The following is a 17,139-nucleotide window of genomic DNA, read 5'->3' on the forward strand; positions in this document are numbered from 1 at the left end:
TGAGTAAAAGTACAGTAGTATTATCGGCATAATGTACCTCAAGAGATAGTTTTTTATTTTTTTAAGTGGGGTTGTATGAGGTACTTATCTATTGTCAGTGTATAAACTACAGCAGATGGCGGTCGGCACGCCCCCAATTTGGAGAAGCAGAGAGACGTCCTGACAGGGAAGCTAAGCAATGTTGTGCTGTGGACTGGGGCAGCAGCACGTATTTAGTTTTTTGTTTCCGAGTTTGGGAGTTTTGGCCTAAATAAATAAAGCTGTGTTCAATAGAGTCTGAGCCTTTAAAGCACACACAGAGCAACATGAACATGATGCTATTATTTTAATGTCAGACATAGACTGGTGAAAGGCTGAACTACCACAGAGCAGAACATTTCAATTTAAATGTTTTTAGGAGAGAAAGGAACCTACCTCTGCTTCAGTGACAACACACAAAGTATCACAATACGGATGCCAGAGTATCAGGAAGATAATGTGTTATTTAATTAACTAACAGAAGATATTTGGTATTAAATTAATTTATAACCACCTGTGAGAGGAGCACATCAATGCTTAAAAACTATGGCAAGGAGAAGGATGGTGATAGGGTGGGTGTTGTTTTTTTATCTTCCAGAAATCAAAACATTGAAGAAAGGTGCCATTGGCAAACATTTAAAAAGGGCAAAGAGACATAGATGTGTTTCTTTGTTTTGTCCCTGTAAACACACATCAGTACAGTCCAGTGGGTTTTTTTCAGCAAAGGACCATTTTTCATTTTTATTGCTGCAGTGCTTCCTATTATTAAAGACAAATGCCACTGCCAAATATTTATCAGTGATATGAGGCTATTTGTATGGGTCTTATCTAAACAGAGGCTTAAGAAATGAAGAGTAAACCGTTTTTGCTTTGTGGTGAGAGTGTATCTGTTCATTTTATTTTCTCTTCCTTACCAGCTCATATGTCTACTTCAGTGGCTTCAACACCCCCTTACCTCAGGTCTTACCATGGAGAGGTGTCCTGTCTCAAAAAGAAATGTGTCTTTTGGTGTGAAAGAACATTTGCTATTGTACTTGGTCTTGTGATTTATTTTCACGATATGCTGCACCCATGCTCCTTGTAACTCATTTGCCTTACCACAATACCAGCGGGTCTCTTCTTCATTATATTTGAGGGCGGTGCCCTTCACACCCTCTGTTTAAAATCCTCAGCAGCTTCTGTCACAGTGGGGTCACTCACTCACAGGCCCATTTTACAGTAAACTTTTGTGTGTAATGAGCACTAGTGCAGTATCACAAGGCGTGGCATTCAATACACTGACCTAGTGTATGGCGGCAGATTCAAAGATTCAAAAGTGCACACATGGGGAGTTAAAAAAGTTATGTCCTCTGAGACACAGGGGTAGGAACAACTACTGTAGCTGCAGTATGTAATACCCTACCAGTCTTTCAGCAACCAACAAAATAGACTGCACCCACAGGGAAATCAGGTCCATCAGGTCGGTCAATCTTGGATGCTTTTGCATCTTTTTTGTAGCCCATTAAACCATTTACCAATCTATAAAACATTTGTTGTGATATTTCAGTGTGAACCAAACTGGTTGACTGACCAACTTACCAGCCAACCAACATTGCCATCCCTTTAAGCCACTCAACTAGTGTAGCTAAAAGTCAGTGGCAAATGGGAATGACACATGGAAAGTGTCAGCAAATTATATGATTGGCCCACTCTTTCTTTCTCAAAGTGGCAATGACAAAAAGCAGCTAGTCAGTAGGAGAATGCATGTACAGTATGTTCATATCTGAAGGTACCAGGATTGGTTAACGGATGCTGGGCGCTGCCTAGACAAATAGCCTACAGGCGTTCACTCCATGAGATTAAAAACTATTAAGAGATGATGAAAGAGAAACCACCTCAGAAAGTCAGCACCTTTCCCTGTCCCTCATGTTTGTCCAATGCTCTCTAACCCATAAACCTTAATCACCCACTTCCAAACTCTACCCAACCCTTCTTCACATATGCACATTACGTCCTCAACCCATTACTCCTCATTTATCCTTCCAGGTTCCCTCACTTTTTTCCAATGCATCTTTAAGCAGTCTCTGCCCTGCTCTCCCCTCCCTCTTTGGGTGTGGGGCCAGTTTGGCAGAGTTAAAGTCAAGTCCTAGACAGGTCATTTGACTCCCAGTTGTCGATGGAGTATGTTATTACCAGAGCATTTGCTACGCTCTCACTCCAACCTAAATCTAAAAGGTGCATTGCATTCCTATACTCGATCACATAGCAAATACAAAGGCAAACAAACAAAAAACGACTCAGCAAAACACATAACCCACTGGATTTAAAGATGTTTGTAGCTTTTTTGTACCGTCTCATTTCATTGCTGCATTGCAGTACACTGTAGCAATAGATTATTAGTGAGAATGTTGACAGCTTCTTCTAGCATCTACACTCCATCTAAACAATATTTTAAAGTTTCTCATTACTTTGAGATTCTTAGTCAGTATTCTGAGATACTAAGTCAATATCAGCTATTGCTGCGGGCTTTAACTCTGGGTCTTAAGTCTTTGCTTATGGTTCTAAAAACGTGGGACAATGGCTTGCACCATCAGCGAGCTATACCCGACTAGCTCTGAGGCATGAACCTACAAAGGGGACTACATAATAAGATGATATACATAGTGGTAATCAACAGGTAGGAAGACATAGCCATACAGTACATTAATGGTGTGAAAAAGAAATGTGTGTGAGAAAAAGATACAGAAATGCATAAATCAGCAGAGCCTTTTGTGTCCATGCTCTTTTTTTGTGTGTGCTTTTGTTCTCATTTAGCGGGCACCATTGTTTGTGCCTATTTTCATCACAACCACTGACAATTCCATAGTACCAGTGCTGCAGCAGCCCACAGCGCTCGCAGTCTGGAGGAGGTAAATCAACTGCAAAACAGATTCAGTATGTGTATGTGTTCGAGCATGAGGTAGTGAGTGTGTGAGGAAGCGAACATGGCAGATTTAACAGGCTGGTGAGCAACAAAGAGCTGATCCCTTTCTTCTTCTCCAGTCAGCTCGGCTTCATGCTTATGCCTCCAGCTCCTAGCTAGCAATGCTCCATAGATAGACTGATAGATAGATAGATAGATAGATAGATAGATGGGAACTCATTTGTGTGTACTATGAACAACACTAATGGGATAGGATGGTTTAGAGTTTGGAGACCAATTAATTTTGAAGTGGTATATAGTTTGTTCTTAGAGAACTTGCCCCATACAGTTATGATGCAATGATGCTAATGTATGACAACAGAAGGTAACTGGACTGACAGGCTTCTGACTGAGCATATGGTGGAAATCTGTGTTGACAGCATTTATGGATATGATGGGTATGCAGTTAGAAAACTCTGATATTAATTGAGATTGCTCACTGTAAGCAAAACTCATATAATACTAAACAGGCAACATCATTTTGCAGTTCAATCTCTCTCATCTCCAGATGATACTGTGCAAAGACAAACACAAATTCACAACACAAAGGCTGGAAAAAATGAAGGGAAAAGCAGAACCATCACCATACCACAAAATAATAGCCTGCCCGGACAGAAAACACAATTTGCAGCTGACAGGACCGACAGTGACAAAATAATGACTATTGCCCCTAATGCAGCCACTGCACTGCACTCCAAAAACAATGCAGCAATTTCATTAGCCGGGCACATTCTGCCAAAAGGATATTGAGTTGTGATGCCAGAAATATTAGTGACAGTGAAAAATTGGAAATGGAGTCTTGTTTTGATGGAAGCCTAAGTGGACAAAATGAGGCAGAAAAACGTGCAATAACAAAAGCAGTGGGCTTGTGAAAATCAGATATCATTTCAGATAATCATCTGTAGCAGGGTTGGTGTTTCCATGACAGACTGCAGTTTCATTTATCCTCTCTGCCATCTCTAACACCACCACTCTTACATCTCCCTCTTTTCCCAGATTGGAGTAAGCGAGTGGACTATGAGCCAGGAACAGGAAGTAAGCAGCTGTTTCCTAAAATGCAGCTGGAGACCTGTGGCGGACCGCTGTCGTCAGTGAGGACCACAGTGGAGCTACAGACCAGCCACATTGGAAAAGGCTGTGACCGCGAGACCTATTCTGAGAAATCTCTACAGAAACTCTGTGGTTGGTTCTGCAAACAAAGACTTTTCTGTCGTGTTTTGAATACCATATTGTGTGACCAGAATAACAAGCATCTTAGATTGAGTGTGTATTTCTGACATGTAGCAGTAAATCACAAGAGAGTTGGACCTGTGGCTATTAGGATAGTGGTGGATATGTAGAATGACTTCTGACTGTGGCGGAAAACTGAAAGTTAGTGAAATGAATTTAAGCTGATGCTCAAAGCATCAGTGAAATCCATGGTCTGAGTACCAGGGTCAGACACGGCCTGAGGGACTGTTCTCTGCCCTTTTTTAACCAACATCTGAAAGCTCATGGTCCATGTTGGTTTTTTATCTCTGCTTCTGTCCCTGGTAAACCCCTTTCCTAAATGAAGGCACTAGAATAGCAACTTAAAGCTGTGTCACTAATGAGGTGACAGAGCGAGGGCATTAGCTGCCTCAGATGCAGCCATGCTTTCTCCTCTTTGACTGATGAGCAGCCGAGCTGCTGTGTCGTGGCCCAGAGCGCCAGCAAAGCAGCCAAGCCGACCCGCTGCCCCCTCTCCGCCCACACTGCACTGACAGCAGGCGGGCTGGAGTCATCATCTTTGACTAACGGCCTTCACAAGCCCCATTCCAGCTCATCTGAATGCATAACATCCTCTCCCTGCCTCCCCTGGCTCCTGGTGCATGCATGGTTTACCACTAAAGAGTCCTTTTCAGGCACCTCATAATCGTTATCTGATAGTGAATAGAATAAATTGTAATTGCTTTTTCAAAGCACAATCAATTTGAGATAATGTACAAAGACATCGGGCAAAGAGAATGCTGCAGCTGGGTGCTGGAGAAGTCGATGCGTATTTATTTACTGACGGAATCTAATTACTGGAGTCAGAACCTCGACACTGGCATGAGTATGAGTTAGAGAAAAACAGCTTTACAGATGGGGGAAAACATCAATTAATGTGCTAATGTTTTATTAGCAGCAATGAACAGATGCATGTTGCAATTGTTTGCCGGACAAGGGAGACATGGTGAATTCTGACATTACCCATTTTTTCTCGGAACAGCATGGTTCCCATATTGCTTTGATTTATTACCACCCATAAGCTGTTGCAAATGATTTATAAATGTGGTTTCAATGCATGAAATGCATTTTTCACTGTCGCACAGAGGGGCAAAGATTGATCGGTAGGGGCATGTCAAATACATTGAGGAGCAAGGTGAATGACATGGCAAACATACTGTTTGTCAAGGTGACAGTATGAAAACAAAGATTGTTCAGGACTCAACATATTAAAGTTATTGTGTCAAAGGAATGATGGAGTTGCTTTTAAAGGGAATAGGAAAAAGGGAATAGGATGGCTCAATGCAATGCAGTAATGATTGGTGTGATCGTGTAACAAAAGTGTCTGTAAAGAATTCATGTGATTGGTTGATTCACACCACGTGCCGTCCTTCTCACCAGGTCCTTGTGGTGTCTTTTCTCTTTGTGTTATATAGTACTTGGTCAATATGTCCTCTCTGTTTCCATAGAGGCACATTTTAGTGGTGAGCTGTGTTCTGAATTTGGGAACAATGACTCACATCTCTTTCCTTTTGAAAGTCAGTTTCATTTGCCATGAATCAATACCCACATCCTCTATCCATCTCGGCCCATTGATTACATATTAAGCCCTGCCATCTGCCTCACTCATAAGTAATCATAGCCAAGGTTAGGCCAATGTACACCGCATATCTGCTGTGATTGTTATTGACACATCTTCTGTCACACCTCTTATTTGTTCCCACGGCGTTGACCTCAGGGGCCTCCTCGGGCAGCACTGACCTTCTGCCTGCCCCCAGTGCTGCCACCAACTGGACAGCTTCCCTTGTGACTGACAGCGGCAGGGACAGTGACTTGATCTTCAGGTTTGACGGTCATCAGGCAGCTAAAATCCCAGACTGGGTGGTACCCCAGAATCTGACAGACCAGTTCACCATAGCAACCTGGATGAAGCACGGACCCAGTCCTGGTCTCAGAGCTGAGAAGGAGACTCTACTCTGTAACTCTGACAAGACTGGTGAGTGTGAGCCTGACAGGCAAGGACTGACATTTACATTCATGGATTATTTCCAAAAACTCATGTCATATGCGTTAAAATGTAGCAATTGAGGGTTAAGGCTGGCAATATTCTATATTTTTCTTATTGTTAACAAATTCCACGTAAAAAATGTTTTGCCCAAAAACACATCAATGAGCCACGTGGTAAAACTTGGTGACTTTATTATAATGAACATGGGCACTGTAGTTTTGTGTAGTTTTTGTTATGTCCACACACTTAACAACATCATGCTGTCATTATGCTACTTAGAACACCAGATGTGTATTAATCCGCAGTTGAACGTAGTCCTTCAACAAATGCACTGTTACCTCCTGAGTGGCGTTTGTTAAAAACTAAAGTGCCCAGCAGACTTTACTTTTTTTAATGAAACTATATTTAGTTCTATTGGAAAAAATAAGCTTAGAAGTTGGCAGGTAAAGAATTAACAGACAGAAGTTGTTTGTGTTGGTCTTTTAATGGAATTTGCTGATAACAAAAAAAGCGTACCATAACACCACCTATATCTACCCGTATAATCTCAAAACTACTCACTATAAATCAACTGAGCGGATCTGTCGATCTCAACCAAACCTCTGATTTGTGATTTAGGTACAATGTGTCAGGAGGTCGATTGACAATGACCAATTGACATTGGGGGTGTAGCTTTTGTACAACAATTATTGGCTACACCATCACACAATGGTTGGGCAACACCAAGTGAGGCAATAAAGGCCAACAAGAATGGATACAAAGCATAATTGTTCCGAGAAAATGTATACATACATAAACATGCAGGGGGAAATATTCCCTCTGCACATATAATCAGCTTTATTTAAGTGGATAGGGAAAATTAAATTCATATTATGGTCTATCTTATCCTCATTGATAGCACAATGGTGATAGTTTAGCTGTGTGTTATCGTCATCATTTGTTTAGGCTTATTGTATACATATTACATACTTTGAACAATCCTAAGGTGCATTTGTTTAAATTTTGTTACACCAAACTAAGTTTGGAGCTCTGTAACAATCTGGCATAACAAATGCAGTAACATCATAGCATGCTTTGCCCAAAACTTCCAGTGAAAAATGTGAGATGACCTTGACAAAGTTTGCATTTTTAAAAGCAGTACTGCTGTCCCAGTTTAGTGAGATTTTATAAAGTTACATGTCTGCTTTACCTGACAGTGAGTAGGTGTGATGAGTTGGTCCCTGGTGTCTACTCCTCTTTCTCCCTCCATCCCACAGAGATGAACCGTCATCACTATTCCCTGTATGTCCATAATTGCCGCCTGGTGTTCCTGCTGAGGAGAGACTTCACCCAGGTGGACACCTTCAGACCGGCTGAGTTCCACTGGAAACTGGAGCAGGTAAGACACTGTAATGCTCTGGGACATGTGGGACAGAGAGGGGAACTTGGTGACACATAACACAAGTCACCTCAGTTTTTATATCAACTCGGGCCAATCTCATAGGCAGGAATGAAGCCTCTAGCCTGGATTAAACTTGTATCAAACATCCACTCGTGGCTTAATTCATGTTGGTCTGTATCTTGCACTAATAATAGAAGACATCATGGAGTTCATATACAGGGTGTGGCATAAGGTGCATAAGGAAATAATCTCTAAAAACAGATATCTGCATATGAATGCAGAATCTGTAGGCAACAGGACAATATTATGGTATCGGAAGCATTTCAGCCTTTAGTCTATTTGTAGTCCAAGTGGTATTGAGCAATCACTTTTGAGCAGGCTTTGGTTGCATACAGGTTAACAGTCCGTTTGGTTACGCATTGGCAAAATGCTGGTTACACTGGAACCCATGAAATATTGGCCATTGCCCCCAGAGGCTAAATCGCTGCAGACAGATAGCCAATGGGTTCCGAGGTTGATAAGGGAGTAAGAACCACAGATCAAGATACAGATCCTCAAGAACTGGTTTCCCATCAGACTCATAAAACACATTCACATGGTTTTATGTGTGTTTGTGTGTACATACATTTGCTAGTGCTTGACTGCACTAGAAATCCTCAACATAAAAAAGCCTAACCTTTAATTAACACCCAATTATTTTGGAGAACAGTTCTCATCCCACTCTTCCTAATAACTTTTTAATGGATTTAGTGACTCCTTAATAAATATTTGCCATGGATATGAATACTTTCCTGATAGTATTTCATTATAGCCAGAGCTGTTTTTTTTTACTTTCTTTCTCTCCCCTGCCATTGCCTCACATATAATATAAAGATTTCTCTAAGAAATCAAATATTTCCAGAGATAAAACACTATGTAACCTGACATGGGATCAGAATTGGAAATTATTGCAAACATGATTTTGGGAGGGTTTTGAGTTGAGTAGGGCAAGACTGAAAATGTTTTCGAAAAATAGCCAAAACAAATGTCACCACTTCAATGATTGATTGATTTGTGGGTTAAAATATGCTATTCTGTCATCAGTTTGGAATACTCTTATTTAATATTTAATCTGTTAAGTATAGGAGTGATATCATTGTCGAAATGAATGAATACTTGAGTAAACAGGTATACCAAAGAGAGGCAGAAACATGCTCTCTCCAGGGACGTGTGTATGCATGTGTAGACGGCAGCTGTTGATCAAGGATGCTATCTTAAAGTCAGACAGGTCACCTCGACTCACCAAGACCCCGCTCTCACACAGCGAGGACATTTGATTCATGGGAGAGACACGCAGCCTAGTCTGGAAATCCAGATGCAGCACCCAGGGCTAATATGATCAGACACATCACTGGTCTTGATTAGGGGGGAGCGCATGAAAGAGGTCGTCCATTAGCCTCAAGACGACACATGGTGTGCGAGAGGAAACGTCTGGAGGAATTTAAACACAGGGTTCCCACAGAGTATCAGTCACTTGTCCGTTTCTCTAATCAAATTCTTATCCATTGCACATTTTCTATGATGTTTTAAAGGTGCTACTTTTCAAACATTGTAAATATTCTAAAGATCAATCCCCATTTCTCACAAAGCCCACTGCTCCCTTTCACAAAGTAGATATTTGCCTGTTAAAAGTGACTTTTACCATCTACTTTAATGGCCATAGCTACCACTGATGACACTGAGGTCACATCCTCTGTATTTTTCAGACACTTTTGGGGGTTGTAGCAACCCGGTGGGAGTTACATTCTGCAAGAGAACTTAAACATGGTGGCAATTTTACACACTTATTCCTGTGAATACTTGTATTTATAGTATGTGTATTTGTAGGAATCATGGCATCAGTATATCTAAAATCCTGAATACAGCCCTGCAAGCATTTTATTTTGTATTAGCCACACTAGCGGTATGGCTCTAGGAATGGCAATGTCGGTCTGTGCGTCAGTCCATCACTTTTGTCCAGACTGAAATATGTCAACAACTATTGAACGGACTGTGTTGAAATTTTGTCCAGACATTCATGGTCTCCAGAGGATGAATCTGACTGACTTGGTGATGCATGGACTTTTTCACTGGCCCTACAGGCAGGTTAAAGTTTTGACTTATCCAGTGAAATATCTCAATATATACTGGATGGATTGGCACAGCATTTAGTACAGACATTCACGGTCCCCAGAAGATGAATTCTAATGACTTTGGTAAACCTCTGACTTTTCTTCTAGCACCACCATGAGGTAGACATTTATGTTTTTAGTGAAATGTTTCAACAGCAATTTGATGGATTTCCTTAACATTTGGTACAGACATTCATTAATTGACTTTAGTGCACCATTCGCTTTTCCTCTAGCATCATCATCAGGTCAAATTATATATTTGTTCAATACTACCAAATACCCACAAAACTAATCTACATTCCTCATAAACCTCACTGCTTCCCGTCACAATATTTGCCATATCAAAGCGTCAAAGGTGTTCTCCTTGTCTTTATTCAAGGTGATAAACGTTGTAATAGTGATTTTACCATCAGCCTTTCACATTTATACAATTTTTGTTTGTTTGCACAGAAAGAACAGCTCCCTCTCCCTGTCATGTGCTGTCAAGCAATCAAGCTAATGCACAACCTGCACAAACGGTTGAATGCTGTTTAGATGCCAAAGGGAGCAATTTTCACTTAGATGAGCTTGTTTGTTTGTGGTAATTCTAGTATCATACAGTTTAATTCACCTACGATAAAAATGCATAAAATTTCACCTTTAAGTTGGTGTCCTAATGTGCCACATATGATGAAATTCAACTTAAATTAATTTGGTAGATTCCGGAGTCTGACAGTTTTAATGTTAAAGTGCCCATATAATGAAAAAATCACTTTTTCTGGGATTTGGGGTGTTCTTTTGTGTCTCTGGTGCTTCCACACACATACAAACTTTGAAAAAAATCCATCCATTCTGTTTAGAGTGAGATACAGTTTCTGAATGTGTCCTGTCTTCAGTCTCTGGGTGAGCTGTTCCAAATCGGCACGGCTTGTGACGTCACAAGCCGAAACGAGCAGGCTAACCGCAACCATTAGCTCATAGCGTTAGCATGCTAACGCTAATGCTAGCATGCTAACGCTAGCATGCTACCTCGTTCTCAATAGCAAAGCACTGCTACAACACACACAAGTTCACCATAATCTACAAAAGAACTACTTACATGTGCGCCCTCATTTAGAAGTCTCCCAGCTGATCCTGCCTTGTAACTGACCGAAGTTGTAGAAACAGCCTTTCTTTTATTGTCTATGGAGCTAGCTATCTGACATGATCTACATCTGAGCTACTGGGCATGTGCAGTGCAATCAAAGATAGTACAGAAGAAGAAGAAGAAAAGAGGTCTCACTCTGTAGCTAAAACAGAGACCAGGTGAAAAGAGGAGCTGCAGCAGTGAGAGAGAGCACTGCAGTACAACAAAAATATGGTGTTTTTTGAAAATTAAACCATGTAAACCTATTCTGGTACAACCTTAAAATACAATTATGAACCTGAAAATGAGCATAATATGACTGCTTTAATAAAAAGATTGACACAGTTAATTCTATGGCTTTGTCTAAAGTGATCGCAATTGATTTATTTTATTAGGTGATAAAGCCTTCTATATGCTGGTACCACATACATCTTTGAAACAGACTGAACAATAGTTGTTAAACTGTAGAGTTTCCTGAGCACTTTCTCAATCTCCTTCTCCTCCTTGCATGCTCTCTCTCATCACCCTCCCTCTTGTTAATAGGTGTCTCTGAAACCTTGGGGCATGAGAGGAAACTTTCATTAAGTTGCTATATACCCTCGTCTACTCACCACTTTGTCTACATCTGCTAATGTCTTTTAAACAAAATTAACTTCTGAATACCTCCAGCCCAGACAACCCTTCCACAGAAGAATCTCCTCCTCTCCCTACATTGGTTTATCACAGAAGTCCAATTAATTTCCTCATACAGTCCAATCAGGCATAGCAAGTCGCTACATAATGACTGGAACATGGTGGAAAGATGGTTGCAGATATTAGTTTTACCTGCTGGAAAAAAATGAGCGAACTATCTGTTAATAACAGGCACAGAGTAGTTAAGGTAGCATGGCTTTATGCGTACAGACCTATTGTGTTCAGTGTGGTTCAGTATTTTAAGCTTTGCTATCTGTGCTGTGTGCATTCTTGAGAGAGATGGCCTGAGGTTTTTATCACTTCATTGAAGCGCTTTTTCTTGAGCTTGTATTGAACATCTTTTGTGCGTGGATTCATATTCTTTAAATGCGAATTGCATTCAGGCGTCTCAAAGGAGACTGTCAATCTTGAAGCTGTTTCATGCATGAGCCAGTACTGAACATGCCCCTGTGTGTGTTATAACTTTGTAGAAAATTGGATTGAGTCTGCATGGTCCAAAAAAATAGCCTTTGGCTCATACAGGTGTCCAGGCAGAAGGAGGCTGAAAGAGTGACTCGCACACCCACCCTCAGACTCCTGTTCTTTAGCTTTCTTAAGCTTTATTATTCCATTGATCGAGGAAATGTCCTTTAAGTTTTGTAAATGAACCTTTTGCCCTTGCAAGCACAGATGAGGTCTAGTAAATTCCACCAGTAAGTTAACACTTATATACGGTTGCCGACAGGGCCAAACGCACTGCAACTTAGTAAGTGGTTCATGAAATGCTGACAGATACCTTGCTGGTCCATTAGGACCTAAAAATGTAGAATTTCCATTTGAGACTGGTGGTTATTAGTTGAGGGTAGGGTTTCAATGCTTTCATGTAGAGTTTGATAATGTGTCCCACGTAGATGATAAATGGAAATGTTGGTTTTACAGTTAGAACCAAGCCTGCATTGTGTCCTCGTCTGACAGGACGGAGGGACTTTGGCGAGAGGAGAAAATCAATAAGAAGTTACCTTGAGCCTTTCATCTGTGAAAGAACGAAAAAAACAACATAATAATTTAGATCTAAATGTTGTTTCCACCAGGAGTCTAAATTGAATGTAGAAGTTACATCATTACCTCCGGCTACCCCATGGACAACACTTACTTTTTCAGGAAAGCAATCATGCAAACACTTAGTGGGGACTTTCTCAGATTTTATAGGTGGACAGCAGTGGGAAATATGAAATATGTTACCGTCCATGCAGAGTACTGTACATATGATAGGTTTAAAGGCTTGTATGTCCTTAATAGTGTCAGGGAAAGTAAAGCAAGTGAGACAGCTGCAATATGTGTAAATGTTTAAATATGAATACTCATATTCTCACTGCACTGCACGTTTATCCAGGCCCTTTAGTCCCTAACTGTTTTGTGCTCGGTAGATTAGAGGTAGAGCTTTTGTGCTGACAACAGTGTCCATAAAGTTGAGCTGAGGGGAACTGCAGAGTGGGGTCAGAATTATCTGTGGGTTCATCACTACAAACAACACCTTTCACATTACACATAGTCACTTGACACACTGTTCATATAAAAATATTGACTAGTGCAGCTTTAAAGTTAAGGAAATACAGTTTCTCCAGTCCAACACTAGATGACCATTGGCCTTAGCATCATGCTTAAAATAAATTCAGGTTTATGATACCAATTCAAGCATGTTTGTCTTTTAATATTGATTCATATGCTCTCTTTCCCATCTTCACATGTGGGTGTAAAAGCTCCCAAGCCATTCAAAGTGTGAGCTCACATCCATTGTGCACATCAACAATGGCTGAATGTATTCTCAGTCATGACAATAAAAGATGGAGAGCAGCATATTTTTTGCCAACCACTTGGCATGATCTTCCCCCACAGTTGCCTCCTAACTGGTCCAGGCTTATTGTCAAAACAAACATCTCCTGAGCACAATTTGAACACGGAGCATCTGGCATTTTCAAATTGCTGATGTGCTGCTGTTGACTGCTGTCATCAGAAACTCCTTTTTAGTAAATTTTGGCATGTCTAGGGACCATGCTACCTGATGAGGTTATGAAATTATGTAGAAAAAGAAAGAAAAAAATATTTTTTTTGCAAGAAAACAGTAAAGGTCCACACAACATCAGTCTCGTTTGGAGAGGAATGAGATTCTGAGAGAGAAAAGACACACAGCATTCACACATGCTGCCTGTCCCGCAGGCTCAGACCTGCTTAACACAGGCTCACATAATAGCACATGCAGCTGTCTTCCATTTTACACCAAATGAATGTGCAAATGAGAGTGGTGCAATTTTGAACAACAAAGACGGCATCACAGAAGTTAGTGAAATAAAATGCATTACACGTTTTTTTAAATTGTAGTCTTTTAGCTGACAGAGAGTGATTAACAATCACTGCAACAGCAGAAAAAGCAAATCCACAATCAACAGAAATAAGGATTTCTTTTGAATGTATACCTGTGTTTTCTGCATCTTCTTTTTCCTTAAACGCCAAGTCCCCCAAATTAAACAAACTTTGTCACTTCAACGTCTGTGTCCAGTATTAATCAATGAGAGCACAAAAAGTCCTTCTGTTTCTTAACTTATCTGTGTCTGTCTGTAACACACACACACACTCTCAAACAGCATTTCCCTCCTCATGGGATGGGCTGTTATGAATGATAGATGACTCCTACTAAAGAGCCCGCTAAATTAAGAGCTCTGATGCACCAACTGGCTCCAAAGAGCATGATGGGCACACACACATCCAATATTTTGAAGGGTCTTTCTGACCGTCTATTTGAATTGCATGCAGACTTTTGCCTCGTACAGTTTTCATTTTCATTCAGATTCTTGTCTCGTCTGTCCAGCTGAGCCCCTTGCCAGCACGCATGCAGGCACACAATGTCACTCTCCTCACTTGTTGGAGGCATTAATCTCCCACCGATGTTTTTCTGTGTCCAAAGCCATCATCTAGCTCTGGGTCAGGACTAAAATCACCCTGTTTACCCAGCTCAAGGCTAACATCTCACAGCTTTACTCACAAATACTGGCACCACTCAAGAGTTTGGGGGAGGCTAACATCGGACTACTTTGTACACGTTCATCCATGCCACTCTACCTGTAAAATTGCACCAAGTGGAGCGTACAGCTCTTCTGTGTCAGAATCCCTCTGAAATACAGTGGTCATCAGATGTCCATCTTCTCTATGGTAGTCACACAGCACATATCCCTATTAAAACAGTGGATTTATCCCTATATTTTGGGTATTGATTGGCAGTCATGCAAATTGTCCTGTTTGTATTCAGGTGGAGGATCTTATTGACAGCAGGAATCAATAACCACGGAAAGATAAAAGGGTAGAGACAGAGACAGAAAAGTTAGGTGAAAGAGAGACCCACCTCAGGGGACAGCGGTCAAGGTAGAAATGAAAAGATGAAAAGAAGAAAGATGGAGATGGAGGAAATAAATGTCAGAAATGGCTTTTCACTGGACCAGACACATGCCAATATATACCGCTAGTGGGAGTAGCTGGGAGAAATAGAAACAGACAATAAACAGTAAACAGCAGAACAACAACAGTCCTATTTCTTACTGCTAATATCACTCAAGCCAATCATGAGCAAGACACTCAGGATGATAGACAGATATGAGATTGATACAGTCACCCAGGGTGTGAGGAGTCAAAATAATATGTAAAATAATTGGGTTTGTAAGTGTAATCAGAGCAGGCAGGCTCTGTTGTTGCAATCCTCTCAGTTTGATATCACAGACAGACAAAATGATCTTCTCTCATAATAATCTGCCGAGGTGTCTCTCAACCACCACTATCACAGTCTGTTTCACAAATGAAATCAGCCTTTATTACAAACGTACTTTCCAAAACCCTGTTCCATGCAGTTTTCCATCATTTGTATTTCTTTCACATCCCACCATCCATGGATAATAATACCTCTCCTTTATGAGAGTGGGACGTACTGTCGGTCTTAGATAGGCAGAGCTAGACACCCCTAAAAGACAAAATGGAGGAGCAATGGCTTTTATTACCTTGCTGTGTGTGTGTGTGTGTGTGTGTGTGTGTGTGTGTGTGTGTGTGTGTGTGTGTGTGTGTACGACTGCATATTCTGTATGTATAAATGTGTGTTTGATATTTTCTTCCTGTGTATCTAGAAGATGTTGCCCAAGTCAAGTCTCAAAATCCAAAAATAGCCTCAAGTAATTCATAAAAAGTCAGTCAAGTTTTAAGTCATTCATGAATAGGCATTTCAACATTCAAAGAAGGGTTAATAATGCTTTGTTACATAACTAAGGTGGAGTTGTTTAATATGTCCTTACATACACCTATAAGGAATGTATCCTCTGCATTTAACCCATCCTAGCTAATTAGGAGCAGTGGGCAGAAGTAGTCTGGCGCCCGGGGACCAACTCCAGTTGTTAATGCGTTTCAGAGCAAATAATTCAACATTCAAGATCTTCAGCTATGCAAATCCTGCCGTCATACTCATTTTGTGTTGTTTTAAGATGTTACAAAGCTTAAGACTTGAATGTTTCTGGTTTTAAGACTCAATTTAGGTCAAGTCTTTAGTGATCAAATCCAAGTCTTTGTGTGACTTTAATCTTACTTATACAGTATATCTCATGTCTAGAGAGTGGAAATGCTGTCTGTCAGTCTGTGTTTGTATGATTAAGAATATGTGTACGAAATTATATTTGAATATGTTCCTGTGTCATTGAGTGTGTAGGTCTTTGTGTGTGTATCATGGGTCTAGTAGGCCCATGTGTGCATTGTATGCACTTGTTCACACATTTTGTTGGCCACAGTCAGTGTGTAGGTGTTTGTGTGTAGGTTTTTTAAGAAACTGGGGACCTTTGATTTCACTTTCTGGTAAATGGGAGCACAAAGGCCAAATAAAAGAAAATAACAGCACAGTAAAAACTGCTGTTCTGTGCCATTCATCATATTAATCTGGAGCAAATAGGTTCGCTGAATCCCCTCTCGTTCCAGCGAATCTCTCTCTTTACCCTTTGCCTTTTCCGCCCTCTCACTTTCTTTGTTTATTCCCCCCCAACAATTTGTCTTACTTTCTGGCCAAATAACACTCCTGAACTCTCCACCAGACTTTCTGCCTACCCAAATAGTTTTTAATAAAGAAAGTTTATGTGCAGTGCAGCCCTTCCCTCCGACTGGCTAAAGCACTTCCTGGATTGAGGTTGGCTGTCAGAATCTGCAGTGAAGATTTATTGTGCACCTCCTATCCTACCCTGACCTTAAATGTGGTAGGAGAAAAGGATGAGAAAGAGAGATGAATTGAAGAAGAGATAGAGTCGGAGAGGCGGAGGAATAAGTGAGCCTGGTAGAGGGCTGGTATATTTGGCATATGAGTGTCGGTGGTCTCTATTGTGAAATCTACTGCTGGATTTAAAGTAGCCTAACATATAAAGATATATAGTCACCAAGCACACTCCAGGAGACAGTGACTCATTGTGTCTGCCACACTGATCCATCAAACAAATCCAGCATCATGCATGCATTGAATGAATTTAGGCCTTACATGGACTCAGCATTTTTACCTCCTACATACTATGATGCCTGCACTTTCTTACTGTCCACCACCAGAATTCAGGAGCAGAAATACCACTG

The 17,139-nt window shown here is 40.8% G+C and overlaps 1 protein-coding gene across 2 annotated transcripts in view; it reads left to right on the forward strand.

Moving 5' to 3' along the window:
* The window catches only part of LOC116038912 (calsyntenin-2), a 257,904-nt gene that overhangs the window by 198,326 nt on the left and 42,439 nt on the right, over positions 1-17,139 (forward strand). For both annotated transcript variants that reach the window (XR_004897414.1, XM_031283622.2), the window contains exons 6-8: positions 3,956-4,141; positions 5,925-6,182; positions 7,451-7,572. Coding sequence is in view for 1 of the 2 variants with exons in the window: in XM_031283622.2 (XP_031139482.1) it covers positions 3,956-4,141; positions 5,925-6,182; positions 7,451-7,572 (566 nt within the window). In the remaining variant the exon portion in view is untranslated. The remainder of the gene's footprint in view (positions 1-3,955; positions 4,142-5,924; positions 6,183-7,450; positions 7,573-17,139) is intronic.

The sequence above is a fragment of the Sander lucioperca genome, chromosome 5, assembly GCF_008315115.2.
Source record: "Sander lucioperca isolate FBNREF2018 chromosome 5, SLUC_FBN_1.2, whole genome shotgun sequence".
NCBI classification, from domain to species: domain Eukaryota; kingdom Metazoa; phylum Chordata; class Actinopteri; order Perciformes; family Percidae; genus Sander; species Sander lucioperca.